Source organism: Lontra canadensis, unplaced genomic scaffold (genome assembly GCF_010015895.1).
Source record: "Lontra canadensis isolate GAN:19392208 unplaced genomic scaffold, GSC_riverotter_1.0 scaffold54, whole genome shotgun sequence".
NCBI classification, from domain to species: domain Eukaryota; kingdom Metazoa; phylum Chordata; class Mammalia; order Carnivora; family Mustelidae; genus Lontra; species Lontra canadensis.
Window position 1 is genome coordinate 13,445,623 of NW_022631048.1, and position 19,904 is coordinate 13,465,526.

The 19,904-nt window shown below is 66.4% G+C and overlaps 1 protein-coding gene across 3 annotated transcripts in view; it reads left to right on the top strand.

Annotated features, from left to right (window-relative positions):
* Nucleotides 1-19,904, top strand: part of CAMK2B (calcium/calmodulin dependent protein kinase II beta) — a 77,037-nt gene that overhangs the window by 47,420 nt on the left and 9,713 nt on the right. Inside the window, exons 4-15 of one of the 3 annotated variants that reach the window (XM_032875055.1) lie at nt 628-682; nt 4,228-4,293; nt 9,469-9,541; nt 11,561-11,663; nt 11,748-11,831; nt 12,289-12,383; nt 12,512-12,634; nt 13,050-13,133; nt 13,715-13,757; nt 14,697-14,771; nt 19,058-19,095; nt 19,209-19,280. In XM_032875055.1, coding sequence (XP_032730946.1) covers nt 628-682; nt 4,228-4,293; nt 9,469-9,541; nt 11,561-11,663; nt 11,748-11,831; nt 12,289-12,383; nt 12,512-12,634; nt 13,050-13,133; nt 13,715-13,757; nt 14,697-14,771; nt 19,058-19,095; nt 19,209-19,280 — 911 coding nt within the window. Of the gene's footprint in view, nt 1-627; nt 683-4,227; nt 4,294-9,468; nt 9,542-11,560; nt 11,664-11,747; nt 11,832-12,288; nt 12,384-12,511; nt 12,635-13,049; nt 13,134-13,714; nt 13,758-14,696; nt 14,772-19,054; nt 19,096-19,208; nt 19,281-19,904 lie in introns of all 3 variants that reach the window. The other 2 variants (XM_032875056.1, XM_032875057.1) reach the window with 2 other exon arrangements.

The window sequence follows — 19,904 nt, forward strand, 5'->3', positions numbered from 1 at the left end:
GTGATCCGTTCCTAGAGAAGTGTGCTGTTCGGCGTGGGGTGCGTCTCCGGCTCCATGGGGTGGCGGGCGCGCGCTGGCCTTGTGCGCTGTCCACTCGCTGGCTCCTGGACGCTGGCCGGCACCCTCGGGCCGGGTGCTGCTCCAGGCTCGGGGACGCGCACAGCAGGCCAGCCAGGCTGGGGAGCACCTGGGGCCCGAACCCAGGGCCCGAGTTTTCGGAAGTGCTGCCACACTGGATGGCCTTCGCTTGTCCCAAGAGGCAGGTGACAGGGCCCCACGGCGCTCCTGTCCTGTGAGTGGCTCCTTTCCAGGGCCTGGTCCAGCAAGCCGCAACCCTAGGGCCCTACCCCGCCTGCGGCCCCCTGTGCCCTGGCTGGGAGGCTGAGAGGGGCCCAAGTCTCTGTCTGGCAGAGGAAAGGGGACCTCGGTCACCTAGAGCCCCCTGGATGTCCGCCCGGGACCCATGGCTCTCCCGTTGGGCTCTGTCCTGCAGCACCCCACCCCCACTGTGGGGAGCCCCAGGCCCTTGTTGGGATGGGTGGGCCCCCTCCATGAAGGAGGGGTGCTGCGTGGCGAGGGCGGGTCCTGGGCTGGGTCAGCCCCTCACGGCCTCTTCTATCCTCACAGTGCGGCTGCACGACAGCATCTCTGAGGAAGGGTTCCACTACTTGGTCTTTGATCTGTAAGTGTCTGAGCTGGGGGATGCTCCCCTGCATGGCTCTGGGGGTGGGCAGGGGAGGGGTGGGAAGGGGGGCATCTGAGGCTTCTGCAGCCCCTGCCTCCCAGGCCTCCTCCCTTCCAGGCTCACCAGCACAGCCTCCCACCGGCTGTGTCTGGAGTCCCACAAGCTTGGGGCTGCCCCCTGGGCCCTTCGGGCAGGGTGCAGGGGTGAGGGAGGGGAGGACCCGAGGGGCGGTCATGGCCCTTCCTTTGTAGGTGTTCCCTGGGGTCCTCATCACAGCCGACTGGCGTGAGTGTGTGTGTCCTCGTGAGCACGTGCGGTTTCTGGGGGTGCGTGCACGTATGTGTGTCTGTGTGTCCATGCGTGTGCGTGTGTGACGTCCGACGTGCGGACTTTGGGGCCTCTGGTGCCTCTTCCTTCCTGCCTGATTCAGGAGCGGTGAGCTCATCCCCGTCCGTCCCTGGCCGCTCCCACTGTGCGGCTATATTTAGCTGCCGGTGAGTCACTGCCGCTGGGGCCCTGGAAGTGGGAGGGCGGGGCCCTGGGCTTCGGGCGGCCCCTAGTGGCCTCTTGATGGCCACAAGGCCAGGGTGCTGTCACCTGTGTGATGGGACACCTGCCTGGGCAGCTGCTCCTCCCTCTAAGACAGATGCCGCCACAGCCACGGAGCCCTCAGTGCCCTCCGGGTCCCATGGTCCAGAGGGGCCGGGACTGTCCCTGCAGGGGCTTGGTCCTCTCTCAGTCCCCCAGTGTCCTACCAGACCGTGCTCTGAGGCAGCCCAGGCTGGGCTGGGACACAGCTGTCATTGCCAGGCTGAGGCTGTGCCCTAAAGGTCTGTTCCATGGTCCCTGCAGAGGGAGACAAGCTTGCTGTACCCCCACCTCGTGTCCCCCCAGACCCACCCAGTGTCACAGGGAGTGTAGGGGCCATGTGGCTGGAGGGCGGCCATGCCTGGGCCCTGGTGGCAGACAGCTGGGTGGGTGTGATTCAGAAGACAGGAGGGAGAGAACGGGGTGTGTGTCGTGTGCACGCTCGTGGGCTCGTGCATGCGGTGCACGTGTGTAACTGCGTGTGTGCGTGTGTGTGCACGCACATGTGTAGGTTCATGTTTCTTGGCCTACATGACAGGCAAGCGTGGGGAGCCCAGAGAGGAGTACTTGGCGGTGTTTCTGGGGGTGGGGCAGGGGAAGGGCCCAGGCCCTGCACGCCCTCCCTGAAAGCCTCTGTGGCCCATAGGCCTGCGGTGGTCCTGACCCCACGGAGGCCTCTGTTCCGGGGCCTCAGGCAGCCGCTTCTGGGGTGGGCCGGGAGGGAGCGGGGAGCGTCGGATAGGCCCCGCCCCACCACAGCCCCTCCAGCCAAGCAGCATTCCCCGCTATGTGGCACTAGAACCGGGGAACCACTTCTTGCCTGGGTTGGCGTCACCTTCCAAAGGCCCCAAGTTTGGGGAAAGTGTGGATTCAGGAGTTGACAGGTTTCCCCACTCCCACCCCTGGGAATGTCACAAGGACTTGGGGACAGCCGCACATCAGCCATGTTGTCCCGCTGAGGACAGGGAGGACAGGAGGAGATGTCAGCCTCTGGGTCAGGTTGCCTCTCACCTGCATGAGACGCCACCCTCCCCCTGCCAGCAACCAAGTCCCGGCCCTGCTGCTCTGGACCGCATGGCCCAGGTGCAGGGACCCACAGGCCTATCCCCAGCCTGGCGAGGCCTTGCTCCGGGGGGGCTCCCCGGGTTTGGACTCAGGGTCCGCAGAGCCTCTCCTGGGTGTCTGGGTGCAGGGAGGTAAACAGTGAGTCCCCTCTCCTGGGCTGGAGCCCTGACTGCGTCTTCCCGCTCCATGCGCACATGGACACACACGCGCACATGAGCACACGCACACACATGGATTCACACGGACACACACATGCACACACGGACACGCACACACACACGTGCACACGGACACGTGGGCATGGACACGCACACATGACACGCACACAGACACACGTGCACACGGACACACACACGCACATGGACACACGCACAGACACATGGGCACAAACGCGCACACACAAACGTGCACACAGGCACACAGACACGCACGCACACACGGACGCACACGCATGGACACATGAGCACACACGTACACACACGCACACGTACACATGCACGCACACGGACACACGCACGCGCACATGGGCACACGTGCACGTACGCATACGGGCACACACGGACACGCACGCACACACGGACACACACATGCGCACATAGACACACATGCACACACGGACGCATTCGCAGACGGACACGCAAACAGACGCACACGCACTCGGGCACACACGCACACATGCGTGTGCACATGGGTGTGCATGCACGTGCCTGTGGCACAGGCCGGCGCACACACGCCTGCGAGGCTCAGCCTCTGTTAGGCCGTCGCCGGCTCTGAGCCTCGGGCTTTTCTGGTGGCAGTTCGGAACCCCAAGAGCTCCTTCCTCCCAAGTGCTTGGCATGTCCAGAGGGGTCAGAAGCAGGTGTGTCGCCAGAGAGGGGCATGCTGAGCCCCGACACATCCTGTGTGTCTTGCCGTCTGACTTTAAGGGAGCGTCGACCCATGCCAGGGGCACCCACTCAAGCAGGCCCGGTGCCTGTCGCCCCTGCCTCAAGCCAGCCCGCCCCAAGCAGGGGCACAGAACTGAGGCCCACACAATCCTCACCTTCATGAACAGAAATACCGATAGAGAGGGCGCAGCCCCTAGGGCCAGCGCCGCTGCAGAGGGAGGCAGCTCTTGGCCTGGCCATCTCAGCGGTGGGAAGCCTGGCCGGAGACTGCGGAGCTGGGGTAGGGCCTGCGGAGTGCCCCGGGAGGGCTCCTCCCTGCTCCCCCTGCATCTGTGCCTCACCCCTGTTGTCTTCACCTTTCTGTCCACCCTTATTTTCCAACTCAAAGGGCCCTGGGTGGCCTGGAGTCTCTCGGGTTTCCCAGAAGCCCTCTGGGCAGTTTCCTGTCTGGGCGTCCGTCCTGATCGTAAGGCCCTCACTGAGCAGGGACACGTGGCAAGTGGGTGTGCAGACAGAAATCCCGCCCTGCTCCTAGATGGGGCTTGGGACACCTCACGGGCTCACCTACAAGGGAGGCCAGATCCGGACACTGGCTCTCTGGCCCCTTGCTCTGTGCGGGGTCACAGCTCTGGTTCCGGGGGACATGAGGAGGGATCCAGATCTCTTCAGGCCCAGAGTTAGCATGACAAAGCCTGGGTAACACTGCAGAGGCCTGGGTCAAACTCCTGTGCTGCCCACACGGGGCCACCACCCCGTCGAGAGCCCATTTTCTGAGCATGACAGTGCCATGTCATGGAGCGGCTGTGAGAGTGGACATGTGAAATGATACCGTGTGTAAGGACTCGGTCGGTTGTTAGTCCTGGGAGGTGAGGACGATAGGGAAATAGGGTAGAGAATGGGGAGGGGGAGGAGGAGTCATCGATGTTGCCAGCGGTGACGATGGGGATGGAGTGATGAGGCAGATGGGGTCCTCAGAATCTGTGACCCGTGCTTTGTCTTCAGGGTCACGGGCGGGGAATTGTTCGAGGACATTGTGGCCCGAGAGTACTACAGCGAGGCGGATGCCAGGTGGGTATGCAGGCCTCTGTCCTTCCGGCTCCCTTCTCTTCCCACCCCTGCCTCATTCGGTCGCCGCCGGCCCCCGGGGCCCGCGTGTGCTCCTGTGGGCAGAGCGGCTCACACGGCTGAGGCAGACGGTCTGCCGGGCGGAGGCGGCGTTCCTGCTGGGAGCCTGGAGCACGTCCCAGGAGTAGCCACTTTTGTGTCCTCCCCCAGATCGGAGCGGGCTGGAGTCGGGGAGTACCCGGGCCGGCTCCGCTTCCCTGGGGTGGGGATGGCCCAGAGAGGGGTTTTTTCGGTGGGGGCGGGCGGTGGAAGGGGGAGTCATGGTGCTCCCCCCGCCCCCACCTTGGACATCTGTTTGTGGCCCACAGCAGGCACATGGCAAGGCCTTCCTTGAGGAGATGGGCAGTTTCCAAATGCTTTTCCGAAGATGGGTCAGGGGTCCCTTTCCGTGCCGTCTTTCCATGGCCAGAGGCAGGAAGGGCAGGCAGGAAGGGAGAGCCCGTCCATGGTGGGCAGGAAGCCAGGGCCCTGCGTGGAGGGATGGAGGGACTCAGGCTCCCTCTGGCTGAGGCTCCTTTGGGGGCCCCTGGGCAGACCTTCCCCCTGGGGTCAGCCATCCCAGGGAAGGAGAGCCCCAGGGACATCAGGGGGCCACCCGCGGGCCACCCGCAACATGCTGCTGGGGACACAGGGCCCTCCTTCCTGGAAGGGATGCCATTGGCGGCCAGCTGGCAGCTGTGGCCCATGCATGTCAGCCTGAGGACAGCTGGGCCCCAGAACCCCTCTTGTGACAGACAAAAGGCTGCTCTGGTCACTCTAACTGCTGGTGTTCACTGTGGATGCTTTTTATTTTTAATTTTTCATGTTACTTGTTCCTAAAAATTTTATTAAGCATATATTCCTTTTGAGGAATATTTCTTGAGCATATATCCTTTTCTAATCCAGAAAATTAATATTATTATTTCATTTTAATTTTTTTTAAAAGATGTTATCTATTTGAGAGAGAGAATGAGCCGGGGGGGAAGCAGAGGCAGAGGGAGAGGCAGGCTTCCCACTGAGTAAGGGGCCCATAGACACGGGGATCGGTCCCGGGACCCCGAGATCAAGGCTCAGCCGAAGGCGTTTGCTTCACTGACTGAGCCCCCGGGCGTCCCTTGAATATTATTTTTTAAAGTAGCTTTTTGTGACTCCTTTCTTTACCCACGGGCGACCGTGCCTGCTGGCAACAGCCCAAGCGAGTCCCGCGGTGGCCTGGGTCGCTGTCCAGGGCCTCCTGGGTCCTCCAGGGTCGGGGCCGGGGTTGGAGGATATCAGGGACGGGGCGCAGGGGCATGGCTGCTTTCCCAAAGCTCCGTGAGGAAGGACCTTCGCTTCGTCCGCTCCCCCGGGAGTGGCCGATCCCCTTTGGGAGCAGATCGGTCCTCCTCTCCTCTAAGAAAAGTAGGGAGAGCAGGCGAGCCGTGTGCCCGGGCTCGGTGGGGCTGGGGTGGGGACGTCCGCAGAGTGGGCGCCTGCCTGCGAGGCCTGAGCGGTCCTGACCTCTGCCGGGGGGTGGGGGGGAGCTCTGGGGAGGCCCGGTGGGCAGGGTCCTGCTGGCTGGGGCAGGGCCTGATGCCCACCACCAGGGCAAAGCCAGCATGAGGAGGGCCTGCCTTCCAGTTCTGCCACCACGGCCACGGGGCTGCCTGCATCCGGGCCGCGGGCCTTCACGGCCCTCTGTGTCCCCAACGGCAGTGTCCTGCCTCTGGGGCCTTTATCCTCGGCACCCTTCACCGCCTGGGGCCTGGCCCCTTCCCTGCATTCCGCAGCAGGTGCTCCCAGCTCAGGGGTGTTAAGGCCCGTGGCTGCAACTTCCTCTTGGCTGGGAGCCCCTGGGCGCTGCCCCCCACACCGGCCCGCCCACGCCCAGCCGTGCACACGCCCTGTGCTCCCCGACGCCTGTGGCCTCCGAGCTCCTCCCTCGCCCGTCTGCCCCTCCTGCCTGCGTCTCAGTCTTGTCTCCAACACCCCCTCCAGCCCCCGGCCCTGCCGCTTGATGCCCAGGGATCCCTCTGGCCCCACTCCTGTTGGGGACCCTATCGTGGAGGGCCCTCTTGGTGTTAGGGGTCCCTTGGAACTGGCCCAGAGGAGACAGGGCTGGAGTTCCCCCAACAAATGCCTAGTTTTCTTTCACGAAGCCTGCCTTGCTCACTGTCCACTGCGGAGAAGGCGACGAGGGGACTCTTAGGGAGTGCTTCTGGGCGCCTCTTGTCCCCGGAGCTCCGGCCCTGCGTTTGATCTTCGTGCTGGTTCTTTGTTTCTGGGCAGGAGGACATGACCATCTGCCATAGACTTGCCCACGGGCATTGTCAGGAACCGTGGCAGGCGTGGCCCAGGCTAACTCCCATCCTGGGAGGGCTGCCTGGCTCTGGGGACCTGCCCCTGAGAGGGGTCGTTGGCCCCGTGCGGAGGCAGGGAGGTCTGGCCCTGGGGCCGGCCAGGGCCAGTGCTGCTCGCAGTGGGGCGTCCTGGGGCTGCCATCGTGGCGAGTCTCTGGAGGAGACGGGAGGAAGGCAGGCACTGCTGTTCTGAGCTCTTTCCCGATCCTACTTCAGAGAAATGTGGCGGTTTGTGGGGAACCTGGAGTGTCTTTTCCCGAAGCAGGGAAAGCAAAGGTCAAAATATTTAGGACCCAGTTTTTAGAACCCTAGAAAGCTATGTGGGTCTTGAGAGATGTTTCAAGGGCCCCCGAGAATCCAACTGCCCCAGCGAGGAGGAGGCAGCGGCAGGGGTGCAGCTGGGGTGACCCCAGAGCCCAGTACCAGGAGAATGGTGTCCAGGACCCAGCCAGCGTCTAGAATGCTCTTGGCAACAACTCTGACCCAAAAAGTCCCCGCCAGGAAGATGGCACAGTGTGAGCAGGAGGGAAGGTGGGCAGGACTCCAGGCTGTGCTCCCAGGCTGGAGTGGGCAGGGGCCAGTAGTGCCCCGGAGCCCCCCGGGCCAGGGCCTCCCGGAATGGGCTCCTGCAGGCTGCAGCGTCAGGCTCCCACCACCACGTGGCCGGCGGGGAGCCCAGCTTAGCCAGCTCCCTCCTGGCCGTGCGGGAGAGAGTGCGAGCCTGTGCCCTGCCCGCCGGTTTCTCCCTCCTGGTGCCCATGAAGCCCCTGGAGTGGGGTCTGTCCTCAGTCCCGCGATGCCCCCAGAGAGACACGCCGGCCAGGAGTGTGGGCTCACGTCTCTGGTGCTGCTTTGGGCCCTGTGTTCCCAGGAGGGGACAAGGAGGAAAGCGGTGGTGCAGCCCCCAGTCTGAGCCAACATTCCGTCTGTCCTGCAGTGCACGGACCTGTGGGTCCAGCAGACGTTCTCGGAACCTCTCCCTGCTGGGCGCAGCCCAATCATGAGGAAAGAACCCTGTCGGGACTGTCGTAGAGGCTGTGGGACTGTGGGACTGTTGTGGGTGGCCCAGAGGGTGTTGTCAGGGCTCAGAGCCAAGGAAGGGTCTCGAGGGGCAGGTGGAAGGTGGGCTTGACCCAGAGCCGAAGCAGGTTGTGCCGCAGGCTCAGCAGGTCTGACGAGAGGCCAGGGACCCCGGGGCCCGCCGGAGTGGCCAGAGGCCCAGGCCATGTCCCCCTGTGGCCCGCGAGGGGGCAGGCTCCTACGGACAGCGGGGTGCAGGCCAGCACCAAGCGGCAGCAGCTTGGGAGGGGGCTGGTCTGCCAGGGCTCCCCACCGTCCCCCAGTTCCCTGCCAATGCCACAGTGCGAGGTGGGCCCAGCGACCGGTGGCAGAGCGCCGGGTGTGAGCGCTGACAGCCGTGGGGCTCTGCCTGCACCCCGTGTCCTACACCAACCTTAGAGGAGGGGCCCCGGTGGGGTGGTCCCCCCAACGAGCTTGCCGTGGGGGTCAGCCCACAGGTGCTGAGCGCATGGCCGCCATAACGGGGGTCTGGCGCCACCAGGACGGGGATGAGGACCATGGGGGATGGTGCTAGGCAGATGAGGGCTTTGTGGGAGTCGTAAGAACAAGGCAGGTTTTGAGGGTGAGTTAGGCCAGTACACAGGGACAGGAGACCCCAGATCCCGAGATTCAGGACATGAGGTGGCTGTGGTTCCAGCCTGTGGTAGCGCTGATACCCCCAGGTCTGGGCCCGGCTCCTTCTGACCCTCTGCAGAGCTCAGGTACTGTGGTCATTAGGTTTCCCAGGTCCTGGCTTGTGCAGGGAGGAAGCTCAGGTTTCCTTCCCGGGCCATGGGCAGATGTCCCTCATGTGTGTGCTCTCACAGCCATGCCCAGGGCTACCTGAGGACCCGGTCTGGTCCCTCACCCCCCATGCCACGTTCGCAGTTAGGAGAATAGCTGACCCTCAGTCACCTGCCAGGTCCAGGCGTGGCAGGAGGGGTCCTGAAGCAGTCTGCCTCCCTGCCTCGCCCCCACCCGAGGGGCTGTGAGTGCTGTCCTGGGCGGGGGGCTCCTGGCGGCCCGCGGCTGGCCATGCTGCAGGGGTGGCTGGGATCCCAAGGAGTTGGGGGCTGGCTCTGGGGCAGCCGGCAACCGTGGGCACCCTCGGGGCACCTGGGGGAGGCAGGCTCGGGTCCCAGGGTGTTGTGTCCTCGGGGCCCGGGGCGTGAGTGATGGGCATGCACCGGTGTGCGAGGAGCCTGAGGGCAGCCCTGAGCTCTCCCTGCAGCCAGGCATGCCCGGAAGGCCCCCGACATCTCCCTGGCTCAGGGCTCGGGACAGAGGCAGGAAGCTTCCGGGACCACGGGGCTGCCCCGGGGCCGAGCAGCCAGTGTGGCTGACTGTGGGATTGCCACTGCGCCAGGACTGCGGGGCTCTGGTGGCCACCCCGCTCCACACGGCTGGCCTGCCCGGCGGGGTGTGGGCTCAGCCCTGGTCCCCCTCCGAGAGGATGTCTGGCGCAGGGTCAGGCCTGAGCGGCCTGAGCCGGGGGTTACAGGGGTGTGTCCTCTGAGTACTGCTGCTGTGGGCCTGGTCAGAGGAGAAGGTGGGGCGTGGGGGCTGGCCCTGCCCTGTGCTGGCCACAGGGGACCCCTTTCTAGCCGGCATCTCCTCCCCTGTGCGGCAGGCGGCACCTTGACTCTCTGCTTTCCTGCAACCCCAGTGCCACCTAGCACCCCACTCCCACACCCCTGCCCCTCACGGCCACCCTCACTAACTCGCCTGCCGTTCGCCGCAGTCACTGTATCCAGCAGATCCTGGAGGCGGTTCTGCACTGCCATCAGATGGGCGTCGTCCACAGGGACCTCAAGGTGAGTCCCCAACCCTGCTCTGGGCCAGCTGGCCGTTGGCGGCTGCGTGTCCTGCAAGAAGGGGCCCGGGAGGGGAGGGGAAGCGCGAGGACGAGCACGTGTGGGGGCGCATGCAGTGGCGCGTGTGTGCGCATGTCCACTCGGGGTGTCTGGGCTCCAGGGGGGAACACAGACCCAGCAGGGGGGCACACAGGTGACCTGCACACAGGTGGGGCAGATGCCCGGGGAGCAGGGTTGGGGAGGGCGGCCCCGCTTGCCTCTGCCGGCGTCCAGCCCGTCCTGCGAATCTGCTGCCCTGGACTCACTCTGGGCAGCGGTTTGTCCCCCCGTAGGGCACCGCGTGGCCTCAGGGGGAGCAGCACCCCCTCCACCTTTCCTGCCTCTCAGTGTCTCCAAAGTGGGCTTTCCTCCGGGCTGGGCTGTGGGGGAAGGGACTGTAATTCCTGCCGAGAGTCCCCAGGTGGCACTTGAGACCGACCTTCCCAGGCTGAATGGGGTCACACCTCCCTTGGGCCCCCGATCTTTGCAGGGGCTGCTCTGGGATGGTGTCGCACCAGGAGCAGGCCCGGGGCCCCCTCCCGAGCCCTTTCCATCTGTCTCTGCACGTCCCACATGGTCCTGCGTCCTTGCCTGCTTTGTGCGCCCGGGCCGTGGGCCTCAGCGTCGGGCACCACGTTTGGTCTGAAGCTGTGTCCCGTGGCAGCGTGCCCCCCACTGTGGCCATGGAGCCTGTGAGGCATGAACATATGTGCCCCCCCCACCCCGGCCCCGGCATGTCCTGGGCCATACCAGCCTGCTGAAAAGAAGAAAAGGGCAGGACAGTGGATCTTCTGCCTCCTGCCGGGTGTGGAGGGCAGATGGCGTCTCCTCTTTCAGAGAGGACGCCTGTCTCCTGACGGGGACAGACCCCCAAGGCCATCCTGTGGTGGGTTTGCACTCAGCCGAGAGCGGTGTGGGGAGACCCGAGGGATTTGGCACTGTGTTGGGGGGTTGTGAGGGAACCAGGGGGGAGCGGGGGTCCCCCACTCTTCTCTGGGGTTGAGCCCTCATCCATGGCAGTCCTTCAGACCCCTTGATGTGGGTGTGAGGGGAGGTGGGGTCCCCCTAGTCCCACTCACGTTCACCAAACAAAGACGTGAGGGGCCCTCTCTGCTGGGCAGGCAAGACCCCATGTCCACAACACATCTCACACAGGTGACATGCTGGGGACATGGGGCCCGGCCAGCAGTGTGGGGCCCGGGGAAGCGCTGGTCTCTGCCACGGGGCTGGCATCCTTCATGGGTTCCAAGGGGCCGTGGGCACATTCTGCTGCCCCAGGGTCCTCAGCACTGTTAACAGGGTGTTTCCTGGGGCACCGCCACGGCTATACTCTCAGTGGGCCTGCCTGCCAGGACGGTGGCCTGGCGAGGGGGCTGAGGGCCCCTGGTGGTCGGGGACGAGGGAGGCTGGAGGCCAGAGCTCTGAGGGCTCTGCACTGACCGCTGAAGGCGGCCAGGCCAGCGTGGGCGGGCCCATGGACAGGGCACAGTGCACAGAGCGCCCCGTGGTGCTCCTGTGGGATGGGGGACAAACGTCCCTTCAGCTTGCCCAAGTGCGCTGCTCCTGAGGCAGGGGGGCCTGTGAGGGGCCTTTTCCCGCTGGGGACGCTGGATGGCCCGAGCCAGAGGGATGGGGCGGTCAGACGCTCTCCGCTTCTTCCTTACTCTGGTCCTCTGGAGGCGGGGGGGCAATCATTTCTCAGGCAGCCCCCACGGAGTCTGAGCACCCAGATGTGGGACATGGCGGGCGCACTGCCTGCCAGGCTGGTAAGGGGCTCTCGGGTCTGCCCGCCACATTCTGAGCTCTCGGCCTGGGTGTGACCGCTCCCCTCTGCCCCCTTGGGTCACAAGGAATCTGCCGGGGCAGCACCCACGCGGCAGGGTGTCAGCCCGCAGACCGCCATCGCATCTGCTGTGTCCCCTCCCCTCCGTGCCCTGTGGCATGACCCACACGCGCACTGGCGTGTCGCCTTCCCTGCAGCCCGAGAACCTGCTTCTGGCCAGCAAGTGCAAAGGGGCGGCCGTGAAGCTGGCGGACTTCGGCCTGGCCATCGAGGTGCAGGGGGACCAGCAGGCATGGTTCGGTGAGTGGGAAACCCGGCCGCCTGGAGCGAGGGTGGGGGTCTGCTGCCCTCTTGGCCCTCACACCGCCCCTGCCCTGTCCCTAGGGTTTGCCGGCACGCCAGGCTACCTGTCCCCAGAGGTCCTGCGCAAGGAGGCCTATGGCAAGCCAGTGGACATCTGGGCATGCGGTGAGCCCTCTGTGGAGGCGGGGTGGGGCCGCGGGGCCGCGGTGGAGGGAGCCCTGTGCTCGTGCCAGGCTTGCCCCTGGGCTGACTCGGGGCTGCTGTCCGCCAGGAGTCCCCCTCCCCACCCAGACTAGAATTGCTCATGTGACCCTGGCGGGGCCCACCTGGCTGGAGCCCAGCACCCCAGTGCCTGCCCTGAACCCAGAAGAGAGGTCTGGGCCAGAAGGAGCACATGGCGTGGGGTGGGCGGGGGGCCTCGTGCAGACCACTGTGGCGGGGTCGCTGCAGGAGCTGAGCCCTGGACGTGACCCTTGTGTTCCGAGGGCCTGGGGGTGGGCTGGGGTGGAGCCTACAAGGGGGGTCCAGAGAGTGGGGGGCTGGGGGAGAGGTGGGGGCTGGGGAGGAGGCTGGGGGAGGGGAGGCAGGGCGGTGCGTGAGGCCGGCGCTCTGCTCTGCCCAGGGGTGATTCTGTACATTCTGCTGGTGGGCTACCCGCCCTTCTGGGACGAGGACCAGCACAAGCTGTACCAGCAGATCAAGGCGGGAGCCTATGACGTGAGTGCTCGACCCTTTCTGCCCCTCCTCAGCCGGGCCAGGCAGGCCCCCGTGAGAGCCCTCAGAGGACCCTGGCTGCTGTCCGGGGAGGGGGCTTCACACTCCCGCCTTGTCGCTTCCGTTTCTAGTTTCCATCTCCTGAGTGGGACACGGTCACTCCTGAAGCCAAAAACCTCATCAACCAGATGCTGACCATCAACCCCGCCAAGCGCATCACAGCCCACGAGGCGCTGAAGCACCCGTGGGTCTGCGTAAGTCCTCGCACGCAGACCCTGGGGTCCTCTGCCCGCCACTGGCGCGTCCCCTGGGTCTCCTGGCTGCGCGCCCCCCGGGGGCCTGGGACCCGCTGCGGGCTGTCAAGGCCTCCGTCTCTGGTCCTGCCTGTGTGTGAGGGGACGGAGTGTCGAGGCAGGCCAGGGGGCCTGGGTAGGGGACACGGCCGTCAGGAGCGCCCGGAGGGTGAGGGTGGGGGGCGTTCCAGGTAGAAAGGGGCGGTGGGCTCAGGGCTGGGCAGCCAGGGGGGCACAGCTGAGCTCTGGCTGCAGTGGGCGGCTGGTGGCTTTGGCACAAGGGCCGTGGCACAGCTCTGCTGTCCTGAGCCCTCTCCCTGAGGGATGAAGACCTCTCGGAGCCTTTAGCAGGGTGTGACGGCCCCTCTCCCCACAGCAACGCTCCACGGTGGCCTCCATGATGCACAGGCAGGAGACCGTGGAGTGCTTGAAAAAGTTCAACGCCCGAAGGAAGCTCAAGGTGAGACCTGGGCCCCAGCGCCCAGCCCGCCTTCCCCATGGCCCGCGTGCTCGCCCGCTGGGGGCTTGCCCGTGACTTGACGGCCCCAGGCCAGGAGTGGCCAGAGGGGTCCCTGCGGGCTGGGTGAGGGGAGGCACAGGGTCCCGGCGATCCCAGCACCCTCCCAGAGCAGACGGGTCAGGAGGACCCAGCCCCCCGCACGGCAGCGGCGCTCGGGCCCCCCCCCCCCGGGCTATGGAGGCGCAGGTGCCCCTGGTTGCTGCTCCGTGCCCCAGCGTGAGTGGGTGGGCGGCCTCGGACCCCGACAGGCCTGGTGTGGACAGCAGCCCGAGCCGCTGGTGGCCGGGTGTGGGGGGAGGAGGAGGAGGCTGGCCGCAGCAGCCCCGGTGGTCCTGAAGGCCCCTGGAAGCTGTGCTCAGCGGGCAGCCTCTGTTTTCACTCGGGAAGTGGGGGCCAGTCCCTGAGCAGCTGGAGAGCCGGTAGACTCTTGGGGTGCCAGGCCGGGACCCAGGTCCTGCGGGTGCCCCCGGGCTGAGGTCCGGGCTGGGGCGGCCTGGCCTCAGCAGCGTGTCTCTCCCCAGGGTGCAATCCTTACCACCATGCTGGCCACAAGAAATTTCTCAGGTAAGAACGGTCAGCGCGCGGAGGGGAAGGCTTCCCAGGGAGCCGCCGCTGGTGGCCCACCCCTCTCACATCCCCCTTCCCCCCGGCCCTTCTCCCCCACGGTGCAGTGGCCTTCTGCCCGCTCAGGACCGCGAGGCCTGGACTCTGGGCAGCACCCCAGGGTCCGCCCCCACCCCGACCCAGCCCGGCCTGGGAGGCCGCCCGGCACACGTCCCCGTCCCTGCGTGTTGGGTCTGTGTCCTCGCTGCCGTCTGGGCCGCAGCCCTGTGTGTCTGTCCAGGTGTTGGTCGCCACCTCCGTGGCCTTGTCCTGAGCCCTCTGAGCACCCGTTCTGTGTGTGGGAGGGGAGAGGAGGACCCGGGACCTCTCCACCGAGCTCTGGACTCGCTGGCGGCCACCCGCCTGGGGCGCTGTGGGTGGGCGGGGCTGGGGGCATGCGGCTGCTGTGGGGGCGTCTGTCAGCGACCCCAAGGCCAGGGGCCCTGGCAGGCCCACTGGGCAGAGCGTCGCCCGCGGGGCAGGTGGCCCCCTGGATGTCCTGTGGTTGTGTGTCGCCCGCGTCACTGGGTGCGGGAGCGTCTGGGGTCCATCCCTGTTCGTCTGCATCTAGCTCCCCATCCTGTTCCTTTGGCTGTGGTACCGTGCTGCTGGGACCGGGGGCGTGTGTCATACCAACACTAACGGGTCCTGTCCTGTGCGCATGCCCACTGGGCACAAGAAGCCCCCGCTGGGGTTTTCTAAGGAGAAAGGAGGCAGACCCTTTCCAACTGTCCGTCAGTCCCAGTCCTGTTCCCACTCTCCTGTGAACGGGACTCTGGAACCATCCGCCACCCAACTGTGGACTCTAATCTTCTTCTGCTTCCTTTGTCTCTCCCCTCCCTTCCCCTGCCCGCCCCGTCTGTGTCTGCCCCTCCCTCGTCTCTAACCCGGTGCTAACAGTGGGCAGACAGACCACCGCTCCGGCCACAATGTCCACCGCGGCCTCCGGCACCACCATGGGGCTGGTGGAACAAGGTAGATGCTCTTGCCCAGGGTCCCGCCTGTTGGCATGCAGCCCCCTCGCTGCACGCAGCTGCCGGCCGGGCCTCCGGAGCTGCCCCCGAGGCCCCGGGAGCCCCCGCTCCCGCCGGGGACAGATCCCACATGGCAGCCTCAGACCCCATGCGCTGAAGGAGGGCTCAGGCTAGGGGACACCCGAGCCATGCCTCCCCCCAGATGCATTTCACTGGACCTTGGACCTGGCCCCTGAGTCTGGGGGTCAGGAGACCCCTCTGGTCAGAGCCCTGTGCTCTGTGATCTCTCTTCCTGCTTGTCCATCATGACTCCTGTTCAGAGTGACCTTGACCACCTGTAGGAAGCCTCACGGCTGCTGCTGGGTCTGAACCCTGAATGGGGGCTCTGGGGAAGAAGGCTTGGGGGCAGAGGTCCTGCACCATGAGCGCCCTCTTGCCAGCCCCCCGCCCCCCGCACTCCCCGCCTGGCCCGCCCCTGCGCCCAGGCAGCTGCACTGTGCTGCTCCCGTCACTCGCTTGGAGCGGGAGGTCTGTGTGGGTCTGACGTGCGCATGTCTGCTCTGCGAGCTCCAGGATGGGGGCCTCAGCCCCCAGAGAATGTCCTGTTGGGTCTTTCTGTGAGGCCCCGGGCCTCCTCCCAAATGTATGAGCAGAGAGGCTGCCTCTCCGGACCCCGCTCCTCCCAGGGGCCTCAGGCTAGCTCCTGCCCATCCCCTGTGAGCTGGCCAGAGCCCTGAGGGCTAGCGGACCCCAGGACCTGCCAGGGGCCCAGCCTGAGCCAAGGCCAGTGCAGGCATAGGGCGCACAGAGCCTGTTGCAGCCAAGGGCCGACCCCAGGGCTCCCCAGACGGAGCCGCGGGGGCCGGTTTTCTGCTGGTGCCTTGTGCTTTGGCCCCAGCCAGCCATCCACCCCATTTCTTGCTTCAAGATCCCGCAGGGGTGCATTCCTTAGCTGCCCACTCCTTGGGGTACTCCGGGCAGGGCCACCCTCGGGAAGGATGGTCTGTGCCCTTTCTGTGAGCCCAGCGGACGTGTCCGGAAGGCAAGGCCCCCGGAGGGCCGTCTGGAGCGCATGGGGCGGGGAGAGGAGGGCAGGGTGCCTGGGCGCTCCTGGAGAAGCGCGGCTGCCCAGCGCAGTGAGCGAGGCCGCTGGGCTGCCCTCTGCCGGGGCCCCTGCCTGCGCCCGCCCGGCTGCTGTGGACCGTGGATGCGCCGCGAATGCATGCGCCGTGTGCATGCCCACCCCTGCGGGGTGCCCAGGGCTGCTCCGTCCTGGAAGCAGTCAGTGCATGAGGACGGAGCCCAGCATGGCTGTCCGGGGCCGCCGGCGAGGGGATGAGCCGACGCTGGGCCTTGGGCTGAGGTCAGCCCACCTCGGCCAGTGGCACTGGGCAGGGTTCTCCGTTTCAAGGCCACGGCTCCTCCATAGGGGACAGCCTCCCGGGTGACGCACCGCAGGGGTCTCCGTGGAGACGGATGCCACAGGTTGTCAGAGCGTCTCGGCCTTCCCCGAGAGGGGGCGGGCAAGCTGGGGTTGGGGGGCAGCCATGGCCGGCCTGAGGTCTCTGCTTGTCCACCACGGGTCTGCGTTACGTGCTCAGCAACCCCCCGCCCCCCCCCGGGGCCCCTGCCGCCAACTAGTGCATCTGACTTGAGAGAGCGTGGAGGGAGGGCCCTGTGCTTTGTACTGCCGGTATAGACGCGTCCACAGGGCCCTGGAGGCAAGGAATTTCCAGGAGCTGCTTTCAGGAGGGGCCCTTCCCGTGTCTTGTAGCCGCTGGTCCAAGGGGAGGTGTTTGGGGATCGGTTAAGGGGCTGGGTGTCCGCTGTGAGGCTTTCTGGAGCCTGGGCCCCACTGGAGCTGTCTGAGTCTGGTGGGGTGTTGTCGTCTCGGGTAGCAGGGTCTGGAGAGTCAGGGACTGAGGGGGACCCTCTTGAGATCCAGGCCTGCCCCAGGGTCTCCGTCTGCTTCTCACCAGGGCTCGGTTTGAGAGGAAGGCCAGGCAGGGCAGGCTGTGTCTCCTCGGGGCGCCGGGCCGGCTCTGACGTCCTGCATTAGTGTGCGGGTTCTGTGGGGATGCATGGCTCTGGGATGCTGGGCTGGACGCCTCTTTCCTCCAGGCCTCTGGAGGACCCTGGCCCTGCTGGTCAGCCAGCAAGGACGGGGTCCCTGGGCTGTGTGACTTCAGCATGACTCCCACGTTGGGGGAGGTGGCCTACCTGTGCGCTGGACTTGGGGAAGGGAGCAGGGGACTGAGGTCAGTGGGGGTAAGGTGCAAAAGCTCCCGTGTCCACAGGTTTGGGCTGTCCCACCATGGTGGGTTATGGGGAGGTGGGTTGGAGCCGACCTCTGGTGGTTTCCAGGGTCCCCACAAGGGGAAGTGGCCCTTTGGGAGATGGCAGTTTTGGTCCTGGGACGCTCACGGGTCTGGGCCTGCAGGGCGTTGGGGTGCGGTCCTGATCCAGCCTCGCCAGACCGGGAGGGTGTGCTGCAGGCCTGGTGGGCAAGGGAGGGGCCCTGTCACCCCTGCACTGACTGGGATCCTGCGACACTTCTCGTGGCGGGGAAGCCTGCAGGACCGGGGCACGGGCCAAGAGGCAGGTCTCTGGTGACACGCAGCCCCATGGTTCCTGGTGGGGAAGCCTTTGAGAGAGTGGACTGGTTGTGGGGAGAGACCGCCCCTGGGGTGGCACTTGGACAGCCCCACAGGGCTCTCTGCTCGAGCACATCACCCATGTCCCTGCACAGAGCCTGGAGGGCAGCAAAGGGATCTTCACGGAGAGAAAGGTGGGCCACAGTCCAGAGGCTTGGGACCCTGACAGTGGTCTCAAACCAAAGCAGCATTTAGCTTTAGCCCCCTAGAACAGACACCCCACCACTCCTGGGAAGTCTCAGGGGGGCCTGGGTGCTGCCACTGAGGCTGCCAGTGTGGGGACCCCCAGTGGAGAACCGCTGCTCTCCCTGGGTCCCAGTGTGCACAGCGGCCCAGCGCCACGGCCTCCAGGGATGTTTCCCGCCATCAAGAGTACCCCCCCCCGCCCCCAGCAAACCACCGTGGGCTGCAGGGACGGCTGGCCGGCTGGAGGCTGGGGACCCATGGTGGGGTGGGGGGTGCAGCAGCCCTGGGGTCCCACCCCCGGCCTCGGCCCCTGGTGGGGCTGCTCTGTCCTGCACAGGTGGGGCAGCGCCGGGCCGGGAGTGCGGGTGGGGTGGGTGGGGTCAGGCGGGGTCCTGGGCCACACGCTTGCACTCCTGCCTGACCACATGAATCTTGTTTTCTTTCTTTCCCTACTACCACCTCCCTCCCTCCTCACCTTTCCTTCCCTGGAAGGTAAGCCGACTTCCCTTGCTTTGGCAGCCGTTCCACGGACGCTGCCCACTGCGCAGGGCCCAGATGCTGTGGGACTTGGAGGGGTGGCGGGCTGCCCTGACCTCTGTGTGGTCGTGTTGGGGCGAGCCAGGCCGTCTGCTGGGTGTCCCACAGGTGGTGGGCAGCCGGAGATGTGGGGGGGCCCTCTGGAGCCTTCCCCACGGGTGGCACCTTGTTGAGCCCATCAGAGCCCCGGGGCCTCAGGGGTGGGCAGAGGGGCCGATGCTGCCCCGATAAGGCCAGGAAATGACTCCAGGGTCAGGACTTCCAGGACTGGTTCCTGAAGAACGAGGCAGCCCCTTGGGTGCTGAGCCAGGTGGCCTGGGCCTGTGGGCAGGGCGCTGAGTCCTGTTTGCCGAGGATGGGGGCCGGGAGGCTGATGGCAGGCGGCCACCCGCACCTGGGATGAGCCCCTCCCTACATGGGTGGGTGGCCAGCTGCAGCCCGCCCCCGCCCGGGAACACAGGCAGGTGACAGGCAGTTGGCCCAGCACCCCAGCCTGGTGCCCCATCCTGTGTTCCTGTGCAGGGCGGGGGGCGCCCGCCTCCTTCTTGGTGGAGCCTGCACACTGCCCACGGCCGCAGGGCCACGTGGGGCAGGAAACCTGGGTGTCCTGCGGGGTCCTGGAGAGTGGCCGGGGGAAGGGACCTGTCCTGGGGATGAGAGCTTTGGGCTGTCTTGGGTCTCCCGTGGGCCTTCTCCAGGATGGCCAGGCTCAGAACTGGGCTGACCTGCTTCACCCCCCACCGATGACGGACGCCACCCTGCCTCGGGACTTGGGGTCCGCTGGCTGACCCCTAGCTCTTGGGGATCCCCAGAGCCCGGCTGGCCCTGAGGTCAGCTCACACCGAGGGGGTGGGTAGTCGGGGGCTGCAGATCCTTTGCTTATGTCGCCTGTTTCCTCCTGATGCAGCAGCCAAGAGCTTACTCAACAAGAAGGCTGACGCGGGGAAGGTGAGTGCCCTGGCCCTGGGCCCACGTGTGGCCGTGCTCCCCACCCTCCCCGGCGGGCAGGCCCTGGGAAGGGGTGTGGCTCCTTCCCCCCTGACTTCTTCCTCTCTCCACAGCCCCAGACAAACAGCACCAAGAACAGTGCTGCTGCCACCAGCCCGAAGGGGACACTTCCTCCGGCTGCCCTGGTACTGAGCCCCTCGGCCCCCTGCCCCCCGGCCCTACTGCAGCCCGGATGGGCAGTGGCCGCCTGTCAGGCATGGGGTGAGGTGGGGTGCAGCCCCAGCTACCTCCGATGGACGGTGCCTGGCCCTCCAGCTCCCCCTTGCTCCTCGGGTGTGGAATTCGGGCCGAGCCCCTTTCGGGGGGTCTCGGGGCTGCGCAGGGGCCTGGCCCGGTGTCCCATCTGTGGGTCAGCGCTGAGAGGCATTCAGGAGCCCTGCCCTGTGCAACCCTGCCCTCGGCGGGCCCACCCGGAGCGTCTGTGCCTGGCCACCCTGCAGGGGCCTGGCTGGGCGGGGAGATGCCTCCTGGCTGCTGCAGGGGCGCGCCGCCCTGGAGCTGAGGGCTCTGGTGTCTCCCAAGAACCATGGGTGGGGCTGGTCTTAGCTGCGGAGCCCCCCAGTGATCTGGAGGGAGATGAGCCGCTGTGGCAGTTGCTGGTGATGACCCGGCTGCAGCCAGGGCGGCTTCCCGTGGGTGGCCGGACCCTGCAGGCCCCAAGCCTCTGGGGGAAACAGCCTCGTGGCCGTGTTGGCCTGTGGCTGCCTGGCAGGGGCGGAGGAAGCCCAGGGGGCTTCTGGCTGGGCAGG